At 43.6% G+C, this 17465-nt stretch overlaps 1 protein-coding gene across 1 annotated transcript in view; it reads right to left on the bottom strand.

Moving 5' to 3' along the window:
* Positions 1-17465, bottom strand: part of LOC126103083 (otoferlin-like) — a 189455-nt gene that overhangs the window by 46408 nt on the left and 125582 nt on the right. The window contains exons 7-8 of the mRNA XM_049912329.1: positions 16267-16426; positions 9830-10017 (exon numbers count right to left, since the gene is read on the bottom strand). Of these exons, the coding sequence (XP_049768286.1) occupies positions 9830-10017; positions 16267-16426 (348 nt within the window). The remainder of the gene's footprint in view (positions 1-9829; positions 10018-16266; positions 16427-17465) is intronic.

The raw sequence follows: 17465 nt of genomic DNA, 5'->3' as shown, positions 1-17465 counted from the left end.
ACGCTGTTGAGGATGCGATGCGATTGTGTTGTTCCCATGAGGCTTCTGCTATCAGAATATCGTCCACATATAAGGTGATGTGACGTTTTAAGAACTCAGGTAATATAGAATTTAGCCCGCGAATGAATGCTGCCGAAGAAATGTTCAAACCAAAAGGAAGTTTCCGAAACTGATAGCAAACGCCGAAACAAAGAAAAACTGTGTATTTTCTACATTCTGGATTAAGTTCGATCTGATAAAAGCTGGATCTGAGATCAATGGAAGACAACACTTTTACACCATTAAAAATTTGAAGAAGTTCTTCCATCGTCAGCGACCTGTCTGTTTCAGGAATAATGATAGCATTGATTTGTCTCGAATCTGAGACAAGCCTGATCGATCCATTTTTCTTCTCAGCAACATGTAACGGATTGTTGTATGAGCTTACTGCAGGCTGAATAATGCCCTCGTCAAGCATCAGATTGCGTTGCGCTAAAAATATTGTATGTCAGTTTAAGCACAGTCTTGTATAATTTGTTCTAAGGGGACGTTTCAGAGGTTGACACAGGAGAGGAATTCGTGACGAACCGAATCAAACCAGTCAGAAGACTGATAACTCAAAAAAATAAAATAAAATAATGTTTTCTCTGCTGATGCCTGCACGGAATACGTCGCAAAGTTCGATTCAAGTCATGTCTTGCATTCGATGGGATACATTCCATTGGCCAACTGCAGGACACTACCCGAAATTGCTTCTCTTAATAATCTAAGAGGCACCGAGGTTAATCCACTGCGACTTAAATTCCAACTGTTTTGCAGATTTCGCAAACAATATTCTCTCCTTATTTTCTTACTTCGTAGACATATGACCCCAAGACAAGACGAAGGAGGAAAAAGAGTTAATGCGATTGCCCTGTGCCATACAATTACTTTCTGACAAAGGGTTTCATCGTAACGATCATCAGTTTCAGAAGAGCCCCATGAACAATCTCTTCCATACACTCCATGAGTATCCTTTCAATTATCAACTTTCCGGATTCTTGTTGTTAGGACACGAGCAGTGGAGGCGTGGCTACGATTCAGAAATTGCCAATGAATTACTGATTACGAATATTGACACCTCGGTCACATTAGCGCATCACAGCTTTATTTTATTTTCCCTTCAAATCCGAGAAAATATTGTTGCAGCTCACTACGATTTCCTCTCATGTGCCTATTTCTTCATTTCTAAGTAATACGTACAACCAGCATCTTCAATAATTTTTTATATATGCAACAATTTTAGCTCTCTACGAGTACCTCTAGTTTATGAAATTTTTTCCCTGGTGTTTTAACGCACGTCGTATCAACCTATTCTTCTTTAAGGGGAAGTCAACTGGAAACTAGACAGACGGAAATAAAGTAAGTAAATTGTTTATCATTTCAGAAGTAATTGCCTTAGACTTTAATACATTCATCCCACTGTGAGAAGAGACGGTCAATACCTCCATCGAAAAATGTTTGCTGTTGCCTACGGAACCATGATTGTACCCAGGCGTGCAACTGATCGTCCGAAACAAATCGAAGAAAACGAATGTCTTTCTTTAGGTCTCGAAAAATATGGAAATCACATGGCAAGAGATCGGGACTGTATGGAGGATGTGTAGGAGCTTCCCAGAGAATTGAAACTTCACTGGTCTCAGCCAGCGAAACTTCTGCAGCGTTATCGAAACAAAAGGCACGCCAGCTCCGAGAAAGTCATGATGACTTTTTTTTTCTTATTGATAATTGGATAGTTTCAGGATATTGGACGACCATATGTTTCCAAGGTTGTTTCGACTATGATGCAGAATTTTCGCTAGGAATCCTTTACACATCCTCCACACAGCACCGATCTTTCCCCTTGCGATTTTAATATTTTTGAAGCCCCGAAGAAAGACATTTATGGTCGCCGATTTGCTTCGGATAAAGAACTGCGCACCTGGGTACAATCATGGTTCCGTAGAAAGCCGTAAACATTTTGCAATGAAGATACTGGCAGTCTTTTCTCACAAGACAGATAAATGTATTAACAGTTATGCCCATTACTTTTGAAATAATAAACACTTTACATACCTTTTTCCATCAGTCTCGTTAACCATTTGACTGCTTCTTGTAATTAGCTTTCCACATATTCCTTTCCATGCACATTCTGCGGAGAACTTACTCTTCTTTCATTCAGTTCGGTCATTTGATTTTCTGCACCGATCCGTAACGGCGTAATCAAGCTCTTCGATTCTCTTGTTTTACGGTTTTCCCACAGACCATGTTTCGTTTCCATACAGCGCCAGATGTACATTCTCAGAAACTCATTTCCCAGTTTAAGACCTACGTTTGATACTAGTAGACTTCTTCTGATGGGCAATGCTATTTGCCTTTGCTGACCTGCGTCTCAGCCTTGTCTCGTCCATATACTCGAAGTAAAAAAAATATGCATATGTTCAAAATAAAAAATAGCATAGCAGGGCTCCGGGGTTGATTTGTTGAAATCCAAGTCTTGCGAGACAGATGCTATTTTGTCTTCTGCAGTGGCTATTTTTGCATTCATCTATTGCATGATCGAATTCATGGTAGTTTCGCTGCTTCTTTGTATTTCTCTGTCCGTACTTTCGACTTCATCTATCTTCGTTTAAAGATACTGAAGCCTTGTATTGAGTTTAAGTTGCTCTTTACAATGCTCTCAAAATTTATCCACCATACTGTTTTGTTTACACATCGCCTCTTACTCTTGTGTCCATGTTTTGGTAATTGAGATTGTTTGGTTTTTGCCTCTTCATGATCTTGTTCAACTCGTGGTGTCTTTCTTGTTTTCGATTACACCAGCCATTACTTGTACTAAGAAGTAATTCATATTTATTGGTGTCGGCCGCGTTCTCTCTTTTCTTACCGTCGTCCTCCCATGAAATCTTGTACAAGTGTTAACTGTGTGTACCAGTGCCCTCTCTCCATTCCACTCATGAAAGCTTTTGTCATAAATTTTACCCGTTTCTCCTTCTAAGCCTGAGATATGGAAGTGAGAATACCTTCCCATTACGATCATATTGCTGGCTTTCAAATATTAAAAAAATGAAATGTGGCCCTCAACTACGTACCCTCAGACTCAGGGTTAAAACATTAAAAGTTTTGGCTGGTTTCGTTGTCTATGGGCTGGGATACGTAGTTGCCGCATTACAAGCCAAATACTGTTGAGTTTACAGTATACAATATGAATATACATATGAATCGAATGGTCAAAGGTTCCTATTACTTAGAAATTGCGACTTTGAATGTTACAGAGAAATTTATAAATGAAAGATTGCAATTAAATAAATTCTGCAGGTACTATTTTTAACGACTTTAAATGATGAGTACGATAGCAGAAGTAACTTTAAGAATGTCATTTATTACTGCAAAACACTTATTGGTGTCGATGGTCCAGCAATAACATAAAATATAGGTAGAATAACAGTGAAACAATAGATTCCTACTTCACGTAATTAGTTATGAACAACAACATAGCTCGCGAGATATTTACTTCTAAACGCATACTACATCTTCACTGTAGAAACCACGGAAATCTCACAAGTTCACAAGTCGACACTCCCGTAACCACGTGCAAAACTGCTCCACTCTCAAAAATGGTTCAAATGGCTCTGAGCACTATGGGACTTAAGATCTGTGGTCATCTGTCCCCTAGAACTTAGAACTACTTAAACCTAACTAACCTAAGGACATCACACACATCCATGCCCGAGGCAGGATTCGAACCTGCGACCGTAGCGGTCAAGCGGTTCCAGACTTGCTCCACTCTCCAAGTCTTTCCTGCGACCGTCCATCACTCATGTGTCCTGTGCGACCCGATCCTCCTCCCCCACTTCCATACAGTCTCCCCATTAACGAGCGCTATGATTGGCTAGAGCGCTCCCGCCATTTCTCCAAGCCAACGCACACTCACAAACATATTGAAACACATACTAAATACTGGATTTACATTTAAATAACTTGAAATTAAATAAATATTCCTATGGCTGCGCCATAAACACTCTCTAACACACATTATTAAATACATAAACAAATCAAATAAACATATATCAAAGGAATAGAAACCAAAAGTAGGCCAGTAGCCTAATGTCTCTGTGCTTTCTAAAACACAGTTGATATTTGACCAATTTCTTCATGAATAGTATATATCAGATATAGACAAAGCCATAGACGAATAAATATATTTATAAGCATGCTGCTACCGTTCTTTCGAGTAACTGTGGAGCACTTATGGCCTAACGCGATTAATAGCAATCGGTCACTTTCACCTCCAATAACTCAGGTACTATTGAAGTTACATGCCTGTAATTTATACCAATTTAGGTTTACACTAAGAGCTTTCTAAAGATATGTCAATCGACAAAATAGGATGGCCCATTTAGATTTTGGAAATTCGCTGATGGGTGTTACTTGTATAATTTACAGTCAGATACTGAACTTTAAACTAATAAAGATATTGAAAATCTGATTACACCATCAGAATCATCGTGCAAATAATGGTAATGTACATGTTTCTTTTTACGGTATCATGATCCCTCTGGCTATTATTAATTTCAACATGAGTTGCGAAATGTCTACCCCATGATGGTTTCACAAAGTCCGCCATATTTGGCTCTCCCGGCATGCAAACCTCTGCCATCGACACAAAGCCCATTCCTCGTTACAGCGTCAACATGGAATTCCCAGACACGCGGTCGGCCTGGACCACATGCTGGGGCTACCCCTCTTCCTCCAGCGGTTGCCGACGAGTCCCGGCTATTCGAGCGGCCCGTGTGGCCAACCCAACTCCGAACTTAGAATAGTTTCAGGGTGCCACAACTTGCCCGTTACCTCATAATGTCCTAAAAAACCTCTTGCCGTCATTCTTTGCTAACTTGTCATATTGTCAATGAAAGTCCCAACCAATCACACCAAAATAATTAAAACCATGCAGATCGTACACCAGATACCACTCATTTCAACGAAATTATCTACTTAGGGAAAATGCATAATAAAACATTGCGTCTAGATTTCATATTTCCCCTTTTCTCTGTATGAAGCTCGTCTAGTCCTGTGTTACTGCCGCTGTTGCAGCATGGTGATTTTTTTCCGTTGCCTCCGTATCAATTGTAGTCAGGCACAACAGCTAACCCAGTTTGACGGCTTTGTTATTTCCTTTCTATGTTATCACTTGTAGCTAAACTGCAAACGCCCGTCAGAATTCCTATTGTTGCTCCTGGTGATGAATACAAGTACAGAAACCTCGCGTCAAGTTTAAGAATAGTAACGAGTAAACTGTCGGCCCCTCTTATTATCGACTTGTACCTTTCCTTCAACTACTGGACAGACACTGTCCTACTGAAATATGTATGTAGAGTTGCCTGAAGGGAAAGCAGGACCTCCACACTCGAACATCTAACTGATGTAGTGATTGCTGTATGTACTGCACCCAATATGTAGCAGGTGAAACCTACATCTACATCTATTCTGCAATGCACTGTGAACTGCGTGGCAGAGGGTATTTAAAATGTACCAGTTATTACGGCTTTTTCTCGTTCCATTGGCTCATCTAACGAAGGGAAAAACCATAGCTTACTCGCCTCTGTGCGCTCCTGTTATTAGTCTAACCTTGCCTTCGCGATCCATACGAGGCTTAGTAGTATCTTCCTAGATTCCTCACATAAAGATGGTTTTTGAAGTTTGATATCTAGGCTTTCACGTCTACAGGTACCTTCAAATGCCTGCCAGTTAAGTTTTTCATCATTTCCGTGAGACGCTCTTCTGTGGGTCAAACAAGCGCCTGTGACCATATTCAACACCCTGTGTTAATCCTACTTGCTGCAGGGCCCACACATTTGAACATTATTTTAGGACGGGTAGTACGAGTGTTTTGTAATCATTTTCCTTCGTAGACTGCTCTCCTACTAGCGCACTGAAGTCTGCCCCGTGCTTACCGGCAAATCATGTTATCATTTCATTCAACATCTCCAGAAATTGATACACCAAGGAATTTGTATGAGATGACTAATTATGAGGGGCGTTTAATAAGTATTGCAACATATATTTTCCTCTGCCAATTTCGGTTGAAAAAATTGAGGAAATTATTTTGGACATCGCAGAATATTCCAGCTTCAGCCCCTATGGTTTTATGAAGTTCCGACAGGTGGTGGCGTTACACGCAACCTTCAAAACGGCGTCATTAAGGGAGATGCGTTCCAAACAGAGAACTGTCATTGAGTTTCTCTTGGCGGAAGAACTAGAGCATCGGAGATATTCCCAGGCGCTTGCAGAATGTCAATGGTGACCCTGCAGTGAAAAAAAGCAAGGTGAGTCGTTGGGCGGGGCCACTGTTATCATCGCAACAAGGTCGTGCAAACTTGTCCGATGTCCCGTGTGCCGGCAGGCTGCTCACAGCTATGAGTCCTGCGATGTTGGAATGTGCGGACGGACTACAGTCAAATACCTCACTGTTCAACTACATCACACAGGTCTGCGCACGCGCGAGGTCCTCGGAAAACTTAATTGGACTGTTCTTCCTCTTCCATACTACAGGCCGGAGAGCTGGAAGCAGTACCTGGATGATGCAGAGGTTATTGATGTAGCAAGAAATTGGCTCCGAAGTCGATCTGTAGAGTGGTACCATGCGGGCATAAACGTCCTCCCAGTAAGGTGGCGTAAGGCCGTTGCATTGAACGGAGATTATATTGAAAAATTATATTGAAAAATACTGTTCTGTAGCCAAATGAGTGGGGAATAATATAGTGTATTGGAATCTTGAATAAAACCAACCTGCTTTCAGAAAAAAATATTGCTTCGTATCATTTACTGAACGCCCCTCATACATTGTGACTAACTTATGCTGTAGTAAGAGAATACTAGATTTCCTTTTTGTGGAGTGCACGATATTACATTCCTGAACACTTAAAGCAAGTTGCCAGTCTTTGCACCAGTTTGAAATTTTATCAAGAACTGACTCAACAGTTGTGCTTCTTCTTTCAGACATTGCTTTATTATAGGTAAATAGATCATCTGTAGAAAGTGTGAGGTTAAGATTAATATCATCGTTTAAGGTCATTCACATACAGCATGAACAGGAAGGATTCCAATACACTTCGCTGAGGTAAGACTGAAGTTACGTCTGTCTCTGAGGCTGACTCCCTATGTCGATGACTCTCAGTCTAAGATAACATGCCTACAAAGAAATACTCAATCCAGTCACAAGCTTCGTTTGAAACCCCACAGTATCTGACGCCACTCACATCGTTGACAAGATAGGATAAAACTTCCCTGTGGCCAGACTGTGAGAAACTTCATGGAAGATGTCTCAAATGTTCAAATGTGTGTGAAATCTAACGAGACTTAACTGCTAAGGTCATCAGTCCCTAAGCTTACACACTACTTAACCTAAATTATCCTAAGGACAAACACACACACATGCCCAGGGGAGGACTTGAACCTCCACAGGGACCAGCCGCACAGTCCATGACTGCAGCGCCTCAGACCGCTCGGCTAATCCCGCGCGGCTGGAAGATGTCTGTGACTATCTTTTGTTGTCTCACGGCTATCATACGCAGTTAGATCGATGGTAATTTTTAAGAATTTTTTACATTCTGCTCTACCTAGTGATGAAGCAAAGTATCCATTAACTTCTCTCAGTTTACATTGTCAAGTCCGTAACGCCGAAGGAAAAGTAAAACTTACCATCACTCGTTCTCAGTCTTCGTAAAACGGATAAAATTTTTGAGAACACCTGTTAGGGAAAGACATATGAACGGGTCGCCGATTCTGCTCGTTTATCGGTCGACTGTAGCATATACTTAGATGCAACAGATGATGATCTAGTAAAATGCGCTTCTCAAACGTTTTCGTGAAATAGAAGTTCAAAGTTTTACAAATCTGTTGAATACCGTACGACAGCATTAGCAGTGCCTTCTCTGCGATAGCGCAACCAGTTAAGGCAGTGGACTTGAAATCTGCCCATACCGTATTCGAGTCTAACTGATTTCTTTTTTTTATCTTACAACAAAGACTTGTGTCGGTAAACGAATGTTGATTCTTCAGAAAGAAAATGTTATGCTAATGGCAGTCACGTAGTACATTCGTGTCAAGGTACAATAAGGAACTGTCATGGATGGACATTTATTTATCTATAGATTCATGTGCGTATCGCAGTGAAGTAATACTTGGCTGTACCTGTTTCGAATAATGTACTCCGTTTCCGAATTCCATTTGGAGCGTCAGTATTAAGTAGCTGTGTCCCCTACTCGTGAAGTCATCAGGAGTTACCCGTTTTCTTACCTGCGGTGTTGCAGGCCGCTTCGTTTTCATACTGGAAGTGACTGAACTGCTACTCAACAGTTCTTAATTCCTCAGGACAATGGTTCGTTAATGTACCAATACGATTATCATTATTATTAGGCCTATTATTATTATTTTCTCTTCCCAAAGAAACTTGATTCTCGTTGTCGTTAGAAGAGTTGATGTAAGATTAGAAAGGAATGACGTGAGTCGAATGCAGCACAGGCAGACTTTTAGTCATCCATTATAGACGGTTTTACAAAGGCGACTCCTTGGCGGCCGGCGCTCTCATTTGGCAATCATAAATCTCGAACAACTTTGAATCTCAATTTGTCGAAAATGCTTGAGAAGCGCATCGTACTAGACAAGCATTTGTTAGCTATAAGTATGTACTACAAAAGTGCAAAGTATAGGCAAAATCGGTGATCCGTCGGGTGCATGTTCCGTTGTTAAATTATTTACTGTTGCCTTAGTGTGAGCAGCAATCTGCGACTGTTTGCTGATGCCTCTGTGGTATACGGAAAAATTTGGGTTGGGTTGTTTGGGAGAACAGACCAAACAGCGAGGTCATCAGCCTCATATGGAAAAAGTATCGTCATTGGGTGTTGCAGAAGGATGTAAGATGACAGACAGAATTTCTACTTGGTGTGATGAATGGAAATTTGCCCTAAATTTAGAAAAACGTAAGTTCATTCAGATGATTAGGAAAAATAAGCCTGTAATGTTCGAATACAGAATTAGTGATGTGCTGCTTGACACAGTCAGGTCGGTTCCATATCTGGGTCTAACGACGCAAAGCGATATGAAATGGAACGAACTCGTAGCGGCAGCGGTAAGGAAGAGGAATTGTCGACTGTGATTTATTCAGAGAATTTTAGGAAAGCGTGATTTATGTATAGGGGAGACTGTCTGTAGGAGACCAGTGTGACCCATTCTTGAGTACTGCTCTAGTGTTTGGGACGCCACTCCTGCGTGAGATTAAAGGTAGGCATCGCAGCAGTTCAGAGGCGCGCTGTTAGATTTGTTACCGGTAGGTTTGCTCGAAGCGCGAGTATTATGCAGATGCGTCGTTAACTTAATTGGGAATTCCTAGAGGGAAGACGACGTTCTTTCCGCGAAACACTATTGGGAAAATCTAGGAAACCGGTGTTTGCAATTGACAGCAAACAATTGTAGCGCCGTCACCGTATATCTCGCATAAGCACCCCAAAGATAAGAGAAATTAAGGCTGGTGCGCTGGACTGTACACAGACGATTTTCCCTCGCTCCATTTGCGAGTGGAAGAGGAATGAGAGTGGCCACTAGTGGTATAGGATACCCTCGTCCATATTTCGTGGCTTACGGATTGTGTATGTAGATATAAATGTACTGCCGTCTAAAGAAGCCGTTGCTCCCACGGTCACCATGGTAATCTGCGTATAAAACCAAATGAAGATAGAGAGAAGCGTAGTTGCTGTGAATGATGTGTTTCTTCGGAAGTTAGTAGTGTGATGTACATAGTAACTGGTCTGGCTGCGTTACTGCTGCAGCTTACGAGAGAGGCGGCCAGCGAGGCGAGCGCGTTGGAGAGCGCCATCCTGGTGTGGAAGCGCGGCCAGCGGCGGCGCACCGCGGCGCACGGCTTGCGCGTTCCCAGCCGCAGCCGGCAGTAAGCGTCGCCGTCGCGCGAGGGCGCCGCCCGAAGTGGGATCGACATGGCGCCGCTTTCCGTCACCACAGACTCTGCACCAACAAACGCACCGCCTTTTGCACGAGCCCAGCGCTGAAGTCTCACTGCGTAGCACGCCAAGGAATACTTCTGCCGCCTTTGGGACATCCATAAGAGTAATACACACAAGAGAAACCGATCTAGAGACACCAAATAGTACCGCGTAGCACTGGCGTGTGGTAGCACGGATTCCATCAAGTACCCTAGTCACTGTGATAGAAGACAGCTAAAGTTACGCCTAGGATTATCCGGATAGGGGTGCAAGACGAGAACAATGTAGTTCAAAAAAATGGTTCAAATGGCTCTGAGCACTATGGGACTTACCTGCTGAGGTCATCAGTGCCCTAGAACTTAGAACTACTTAAAGCTAACTAATCTAAGGGCACAGCCATGCCCGAGGCAGGATTCGAACCTGCGACCGTAGCGGTCGCGCGGTTCCAGACTGTAGCGCCTAGAACCGCTCGGCCACACCGACCGGCACAATGCAGTTGCAGACATGCTCAATAGGATTGAGATAGGATGTTCTGGATGGAGGAGTTGGAGTGGTGGGCATGTAAGCATTCCTATGTCCTTAGAGTCTGTTCAAACAATATTCTAAAGCAGTGTGTTTCTGAATTGATCGTGGGTGAGAGACGGTGACAAACACTTCAGAGGCTCAATTTATGGCAATGTAAAATCTCGCGGAAGACAATATCTCCACCAGGTGAACGGCAGTATATTGGTTTGCGGTATGTACTGCTGCATGCATACTCGTGAGGTGCTCTTGGTGGATACCACAAGTACCGCAAATCATCACTCCAGACCACTCTTTCCTTACTCCCTGCGTCATCCTTAAGCCGCGTGCCTATACCCACGTTCAACTCTGTGCCTTGCGACTTGTGCGGCGATGAGGTAGACGTATTACGATGTGGCTGCAGTGTCTCTCAACGGCTGTGTCGAGACACACTGGTGTGCCTCATACACGTATCAGCTATGTCGCGAGATTTTTAATGTCTTCTAACCTTACGCAGATAAAATATATAGAACATAAAAATGTGTTCCTGTTCAAGAGTCTTACACTCCGTCTTCAGGTCACAAGTGGCCTCTCCTGACCATCCGACCACCGTGTCATCCTCAGTTGAGGATGCGGATAGAAGGGCGTGTGGTCAGCACACCATTCTCCCGGTCGTTACGATGGTTTTCTGTGACCGGAGCCGCCACTATTCGGTCGGGTAGCTCTTCAAATGGCATCACGAGGCTGAGTGCACCCCAAAATAAAAAAAATCAGCCATCACATTATGACCATTGACCTACTATCGATATAAGCCCGTACCAGCGATAGCAGCGTCAACTGGCGAGGAATTTACTGTTGTTCAGACTCAAGAACGTTGCACATAGTGTCAGTGAGCTTGCTGTCCATGTGTAGAACGGGGAAGGCACGCGATCTATTTGACTTTGACGGAGAGCAGACTGTGATGGCTCTGAGGTTTGGCACGAGCATTTACAGAATAGCTGTGCAGTGGTGAGTGTCTTCAACACGTGTCGAAACCAAGATGAAACCACGTCCAGACGTCGTGGAGTTGGGTGACCACACGTCATTACAGATGTCTGACGTCGTAGGCTGGGCAGATTGGTAAAACAGGGCAGGCGGCGATCTGTCGAGGAATTAAAATCAGACTCTACTGCTGGGCAGAGCACCAGAATGTCTGAACACACAGTGCACCAAACACTCCGAACGATGGGCTTCTCCGCAGCGGAGGACCTTTGCGTGTAACAACGTTAACACCAGGACGTCGGCAACTACGATCGAAACGGGCACGTGACCATTGGCACTGGTCGTTGGGGTAGTGGCATGGTGTTGCACTGGCTGAAGAATCCCAGTCGTCGACTCACCTCGGAAGATGTTCTCCGTAGTTGAGAACGAAACGTCATGGAGAAGAAGTTCTACAGATCGACCACGGCAACTTAGCCCGGACGTTTTTACTGATGAATCCCGATACCTTCTTCATCACTCCGACGGGGTGTTGCGAATCCGTCTTCTTCCTGGGGAACACCTCCTTGACACCTGTACAGTGGGACAGAAACAACCTGGCGGAGGCTCCATTATACTCTGGGGAATATTCACGTGGAGATGCATGGGTCCAGGGAAGTTCGTGCAAGGCATCATGACGGCCAAAGAGTAACGTATGTTAGTTGCAGACCACGTAAACGCTTCATGACGATAATGCTCCCCAGAGGCAGAGACTTTTTCAATAAGATAATGTGCCATATCACCAGGGAGTGTCATGAAATGACGAGTTCCAGTTGATGTGCTGGCCAGATATGAACCCGATAGAACATATCTGGGATGTGATTGAACGTGGTGTCAGAATTCATTGCCCCCTCCACGAAATTTACGGGAATTAGGTGACTTGTGTGTGCAGATGTGGTGTCAGCTCCCTCCAGCGACCTACCTAGGCCTCACTGCTTCCATGCCACGACGCGTCGCCGCTGTTATCCGTGCCAAAGGTGGACGTACTGGCCATAATGTTCTGGCTGATCAGTGTCTATTCATCAAATGTTTATCTGCCTCTCTCAATGACCACCGTTTTCTATTACTATACCACAATGTTTATTTAAACATAATTAACTAGCAGTTATCAAGACACAACGATGAACAATTGCAGCGTGGAGGAACAGCGTCGCGAAGCTCAACATATTTTATATTAAATTTAACATGCACTTAAATATAAATTACACTTCACGTGCAATCTGCCTCCGTATTCCGATAATTCAGAATAATGTGCCGATTAAAAAATAATAAAAAAATCTACGATTGCAATATACGAAGAGTGAAGAGTAAGCAACTAATAACACTTGCTATTTTTTTTCAAGTACTAATTCAACATTACAGCTCGCAAATAGTTTAAGATCGAGATAAATCAGTCAGCGTATACTCAGTGATCTCTAAAAAGTATTTAAAGTAGTCAAATATGTTACATGGTTAGTTACGATAGTAAGTCTAAATCGTCAAGCAGTGTGCAAGTCTAAACTTTGATACTTAGTTTCCTTTTCTGATGTCACAACGGTGTAGGACAACATCATTGCTTTTAACTACACGAAGAGTACCACGGTGTTTCATTTTACTATTTCACAAGAAAGTTCATCCATATGTATGTTTCGATGCATTAATCGTTACTACTTCTCAGTTTTATGTCTTATTCTGTCAGCTCAGTGATTATAAATTTACTGAATCAACTCTCGCATGGTGAGTGATAAATGTTTTGAAAACAGTTATTATATTAAACTTCCTGGCAGATTAAAACGGTGTGCCGGACCGAGACTCGAACTCGGGACCTTTGCCCTTCGCGGGCAAGTGCTCTGCCATCTGAGCCATTCAAGCACGATTCACGACCCGTCCTCACAACTTAAATTCTGCCAGTACCTCATCTCATACATTCCAAACTTCACAGAAGCTCTTCTGCGAACCTTGCTGAAGTAGCACTTCTGGAAGAAAGGATATTGCGGAGACATGGCGTAGCCACAGCCTGGGGAATGTTTCCAGAAGGAGATTTTCACTCTGCAGCGGGTTGTGCGCTGATGTGAAACTTTCCTGGCAGATTAAAACTGTGTGCGGGACCGAGACTCGAGCTTGGGACCTTTGCTTTCGCGGAGTTATAATATTGCCTCATACACGAAGCGTTGCTGGCTTGCTCAAGCCACCGCTGCCATAACCGTGTCGATTGCAACACACAGTCGGAACAGCACTCTGCCAACACAGCCGGGCTCTGTCAGTTGGTGCGACCACCCTGTCAGCAACTAGCGATGTTACGAAAATCCAGGGTGTACCTCCAGCAGAGCGACAAGGGAAGTACATGACGTCTGGGGTATTTACTAATGGCCTCCCAGCCGTCCCGGTGACTGTGTTGTAACGGGCTACTGGTGTATGGACCGGAGAAGTGTAGTCACTCTAACTCCATACCCTAGTGCACTCATCAACCTTAGGTCTGCCTGGAGTACGTCCAGCATCAGCTCTCATGGACTGAGGGTCGAAGTAACAGAACCCTTTTACCCACAGACCCGCTTAGCGACTACAGCTGGCAGGTACTGCTAGGTAAGCGTCGTGTATTGGATATAACTTACAGGATGTCAGTCGGTACACCTATCACTGCTGTGGCAGACCGCCGGACACACTGCTACGGCAAACCTGTGTCGGACTTCATCACCAGCAAGTGATTCAACTACGGTCACCGACCAGCAATGCTTACCTCACAAGGTCGCACCGGTCTCTTACCACACTGAATCATGTCGACCGGGACTGACGACACGACAACACAAAGCCGCCAAAGACCGTATATCCGACGTCCCCCTTCCCAAACCCACCTGCTGGACACTGGGATTGCATCATCCCTGTATGCCCTACGAGATAAATAAAACAACTAGTTCCAAACTAACAAGGAAAACTCCCCATCGCATCCCCCTCAGATTTAGTGGTAAGTTAGCTCATTTCATAGCCCGTCAGAAACTGAACACAGATCAAGCATGAAAATAGGAAGAAGGTGTAGTGAACTGTGGAAAAATGAAGAAAAACAGAAACAGTGGAAGGTCCAAATGTAATCTACCCAATGTTGAACAACACAAATGACCGTTGTGTCGTGGTTATGTGGTCACGGCGTTGGACTAGGCAGTGGGAGATCTGAGTTCAGATCTCACTTAGTCCAATTTTTTTCCACAAAATTACAAGCTTTCCGTCCGGTCATTGATGTGAATGTTCACTGTATTCTAATTTGTGTTTGTGTCGTACCGCAATGTCAGTTTGCAACAGCATCGTGTAATGAAGGCACCACTAGAAGTACGTACCTCCTATTTGTTCTACACTCGTACCACATGTTATGCAGCTTGCGTTCCGTTTTGGAAGTTCTGACTCTTGAATTCCTTCACTTTCTGTGAAAGGTCTATGCGGCATCTCGCCTGCTCTTAATGTTCATGATATTTACTTGCGACAGTAACGTATTCCTGTCACATGATTCATATTCACCCACTCACATTTATTTGCGACGTAAATGTATTCCTACCACATGATTCGTGTTCTATGGTGAATAGTGAGAGCAGGCCAGATGCCGCATAGACTTCTCACAGAAACGAAAACAACACATAAAAGGGTCAGAACTATGTTACAACAAAGAAATTCAAGAGTCAAAACTTCCAAAACGGAACGCAAGAGGCACAACATGTGGTACATGTGTAGAACAAGTAGGAGGTACGTACGTACTTGTTGCTGCTGCTTCCTTCTGGAAAAGAAGTACGCATTGGTTGACGAGGTCGAAGCAGCTGTCCTGACAAGTCTACTACTGATCTGTCGCCCTCCAACGGGGTCGTCGTCATCCAGCACTCTCAATGCCGTTGCATAAAGTAGAATAAACTATTTGGCTCTTATCCATTATGTATAAATAAACTAAATGAACACGAGACATTTAATAGACAATGTTTTTCTCGAAAAAACATCACTATATTTTTTCTATTTCAAATTTTCCTCACTCGCTCAAGCATATATTACTACGTAATAGGGCTACAGGGCCACAAACTATGAAAAAAATATCAGTTCCTTCACCGTATAAGGGACCAATACTTGGAGAAGGTCACTCAAATAACAACAAAACTTTCCTGTACATTTTATGATGAAACTATATGCATCACGAATGGGCAAGCGGTACTAGTTCTATGTGAATACAGGCACTCCCGGAGTATCCTACTGGTGAAGAGATGATGATGATGATGATGTTTGGTTTGTGGGGCGCTCAACTGCGTGGTTATCAGCGCCCATACAATTACCCAATCTTTGCTCAGTCCAATTTCGCCACTTTCCTGGATGATGATGAAGACAACACAAACACCCAGTCATCTCGAGGCAGGTGAAAATCCCTGACCCCGCCGGGAATCGAACCCGGGACCCCGTGCTCGGGAAGCGAGAACGCTACCGCGAGACCACGAGCGGCGGACTTGGTGAAGAGAACTCGGGTGGCAGTGTTAAAGCACCACGCTATTTTAATACTGCCATCCAGCTGGAAACCCAAGAGCTTTTCGGCACAGTACAAGCTTTAGTTAAGTGAATTATTTCGTTTTACAGTGAGGAAAGGAACGCAACCGTGAGAAAGTATTATTTAGACCAAACAGTTAAATAATTGTGATAGACTACATGTGTCAATCAATAGATTCATTTGTTCTGTATTTGACTATCATACTGCCACCGATTTCGATAGCTAGTCAGTGCAAAGAATAGGAAACATAGCGTGACTCGGTCTTACCCAGAGGCGCCTGCGTCGCTATGGAGGCGAGCCCGCCGCCGGCCTGGTCGCCCATGGCGAACTGCAGCACCACCGCCTTCCCGGCCAGCCCGCGCGGGATGCAGTCTGCTCCCAGCAGCACCGCGAACAAACTGTGCTCCTCCAACCGCCACAGCTCTTCCTGTGGGGAACCGGTTACTCAGAGGCTTAGCTGATTAGTCTTCATCTTTGGAAAGGAGTATGCACGTTGCGAAAGTGAAAAAATTACTGTTTCTCCGCTGACTTCGTGTTAGATCGGCTCAAGCGCTGCAAGAGTTGGTTCACGGGCATTTGAAGTGAGTGAAAGACGTGAAGAACACTTGCCTGAGTACGTTAGGAGTAGTGCACGTACTTTCCAAGCATTGTCTTACGCTTTTCTAAGTTAGATATTATTATTAGTATACCAGAGGGGATTGTGCTGAGTCGTAGGTCGCGAGCGTTATTAATGGCGAGACCCACCTTCTGCCTGGAACTTGATGAAATCGTCCTACAATTAGAAAAATTACATATGCGAAGGATTAACGAGGAACTGAGGCAAATACTAGTAAGCAGAAGGCAGAGAAACTAGTAAGGGATATGATTAATAACAACATTATTCCCAGATTTTGGCGGAAATGTTGCGGTGCGTTAGTGCCAACTAAGCCAGGACTACCAGAACGTTCCTACGTGAAAACCAGGGAGGCCTGGATGTGTAGCGGCGCAAGACAGTGGCAGTCTATTTACAGACAACTCCAACGTTTCTAATAGAATGATCGGAGCATCATCTGCTAGTGTTCATTCCCTTTCTTTACCGCAAATAAAGAACAGGTTTGTGCACTTTTGGACTCAGGTAGTTCTATTTCCTTCGTTATTTGTAACTTGATCAAAAAGTCAGTAGAAATTTGAAAACTGAATAAATCATGGAATAATGTAGATAGAGAGGTACAAATTGACACACACATGCTTGGAATGACATGGGGTTTTATTAGAACCAAAAAAACACAAAAGTTCAAAAAATGTCAGACAGATGGCGCTTCATCTGATCAGAATAGCAATAATTAGCATAACAAAGTAAGACAAAGCAAAGATGATGTTCTTTACAGGAAATGCTCAATATGTCCACCATCATTCCTCAACAACAGCTGTAGTCGAGGAATAATGTTGTGAACAGCACTGTAAAGCATGTCCGGAGTTATGGTGAG

Source organism: Schistocerca cancellata, chromosome 1, assembly GCF_023864275.1.
Source record: "Schistocerca cancellata isolate TAMUIC-IGC-003103 chromosome 1, iqSchCanc2.1, whole genome shotgun sequence".
Classification (NCBI taxonomy): domain Eukaryota; kingdom Metazoa; phylum Arthropoda; class Insecta; order Orthoptera; family Acrididae; genus Schistocerca; species Schistocerca cancellata.
The sequence above is the reverse complement of the archived record's forward strand: the minus strand, read 5'-3'. Positions and strand labels throughout refer to the sequence as shown.